The 2,064-nt window shown below is 34.8% G+C and overlaps 1 protein-coding gene across 1 annotated transcript; it reads left to right on the top strand.

Annotated features, from left to right (window-relative positions):
- The first annotated feature begins 6 nt into the window (after window positions 1-6).
- LOC108355810 (uncharacterized) lies at window positions 7-732 on the top strand. Its single transcript, XM_017606943.1, has 2 exons — window positions 7-58; window positions 246-732. Exon 2 carries the CDS (start codon window positions 295-297, stop codon window positions 562-564), a length of 270 nt encoding a protein of 89 aa, XP_017462432.1. The 5' UTR covers window positions 7-58; window positions 246-294; the 3' UTR covers window positions 565-732.
- Window positions 733-2,064: the final 1,332 nt, after the last annotated feature.

The raw sequence follows: 2,064 nt of genomic DNA, 5'->3' as shown, positions 1-2,064 counted from the left end.
CCTACGTTTATGGCACACTCTGGGAGATCGATTTGAGCAATTTAGTAGACATTGATGAGTGAGTGGATTTGAAATAAATAAAAACTTATGACACTTCATAAAAACAGTCACATTTTCATATAAATTTTCGATTCATAAAGCAGTTAGTCTTCTTTATTTTAGCTATTGTCACTTCATTTATATGTATATTTTCTTATTTGTAATCCCATTATTTGATTTTTTAATTTATTTTGTTTTATTTGCAGTCAAGAAGGCGTCCACGAAGGCATTTACTATCCAGTCAGTTTACCAGTTATGTTGCCGAATAACACTTTGATTACTGCACGCGCCTATTTGCTGGCCGATCAACCGAAAACCCGTTTAAATGACTTTTCCAGCGGTGACAAAGTCCCAATTACGCGTCGACCTTCGATAACTTACTTGCAGTGTTTGGTAAAGGGTGCTGAAGAAACCGGTATTGTGCCGTGGTATGTGGATTGGCTGAAGGCTGTGAAGCATAATGGGCATGTTGCACCGGATTTGGAGCGCATACTAGAATTAACGGATGTGAAGTTGAATTCTTAAAATACATCTTAAATTGGCAAGATGGATGTCTGTGATATACTAATATGTACATATTTACTTAATTGTATTAGCTTTATTTGTAAGTTTTTTTAAAGGATATTTTGATTTCTATCGAAATTAAAAAAAATCGTTTAAGATTTATAGATATGTATACTAAAAAATAAACCAAAAATATTGTTGTTTAGATAAAAAGACTTTTACTTTATATGGCAAAGGCATACATAGTTACTGTTTCGTAATTCCATAATAAATAAAAAAAAAATGCATTTTAAAATTGGCGAAGTACATATTGCATATTTCTTGCAACAGGGACATCATTGAAAAAATCAAAAACTAGAGAAAAACAGCTTTCAAATTTTGAATTTAGATACCGACAGCTGATCGACCTACATATCTCGGCAGCCGATTCAAAAACGTCCTATATAGTAATAGCACTAGTGTGTATACGGCGAAAACTTGCAAATATGAGTGGAGGCGTGTGAAATAGGATGTAAGGTTAAGTAACAACTGATTCTCTGTAAATTGTGCTATAATTTAAAGTTTTGTAATATTTATTTTATTCCAAATAATATAATCATAACTAGCCGACCCGGCGAACTTCATCCCGGCCATAATTAGATTTGTAATTTAATCGTTTTGGTCCAACATTTTCTCCAACAGTCCACGATTTCCATTGGCAAATTCATCGGCTAAGATGCCGCCTTAAATAAACTAACGAAAGTGTTATATCCATGAAGAAGTGAATTTGCTCTAGAAACTCTATCTTATAGTTGGTGGCAATTCCAAAATGGATGCGTATCCTNTAAGTCTTCATTAAATTGCTTTTATTAAACTGGCTTTTAAGGTATTTCGACAGGTAGTGTTTTGAGATTTACCACTGCACAAATCAACCCTGGTATATCCGAATGAAGCTTTAACGCATAATAATATTGGCAAATCACGTCCATTAGGCCAATCGTAATACACGAGAGTTCGATATACTCAATGGTGCAACAGGTCGATTTAGTCTGACATTCACGGCATCTTTTCTCACTTGTCAATTTTCAGTAATAACTCGACCTCAGCATCACCTCACATCTCTTTTTTGCAATTGGACTCGGACCATAAAAAAAAAGATATTTAGTAATAACTAAACTCCACCGCCAACTGGCGGGTTAGATTGTGAGCCTAAACTATCCAGGGACTCACTCAAACACACACACAGAAATTTTTGAAATCCCTCCAGCCATTTAGGATTTCACTCACAAACATACCTAAAGAAGAATTATATACACATTCAAAGATAAGGAAGTCAGTATGTTTGTACTTTGCCATGCCCTCTTTTCAAAGAGCCTACTTTTCTCCATGAGAATGGGATTGATTTCAAAAGAGAGATGTGAGGTGATGCTGAGATACTTATTACGAAAGATTCGGTTTATATGGGAGGTGCCACGCTCCATTTTCAAATAGTTCGAAATTTTATTCATGAGTATGCGATTGATTTCTACTCTACCATGAACA

Source organism: Rhagoletis zephyria, unplaced genomic scaffold (genome assembly GCF_001687245.7).
Source record: "Rhagoletis zephyria isolate East Lansing unplaced genomic scaffold, Rhagoletis_zephyria_1.1 Rzeph_scaffold_50367, whole genome shotgun sequence".
Taxonomy (NCBI): Eukaryota; Metazoa; Arthropoda; class Insecta; order Diptera; family Tephritidae; genus Rhagoletis; species Rhagoletis zephyria.
The sequence above is the reverse complement of the archived record's forward strand: the minus strand, read 5'-3'. Positions and strand labels throughout refer to the sequence as shown.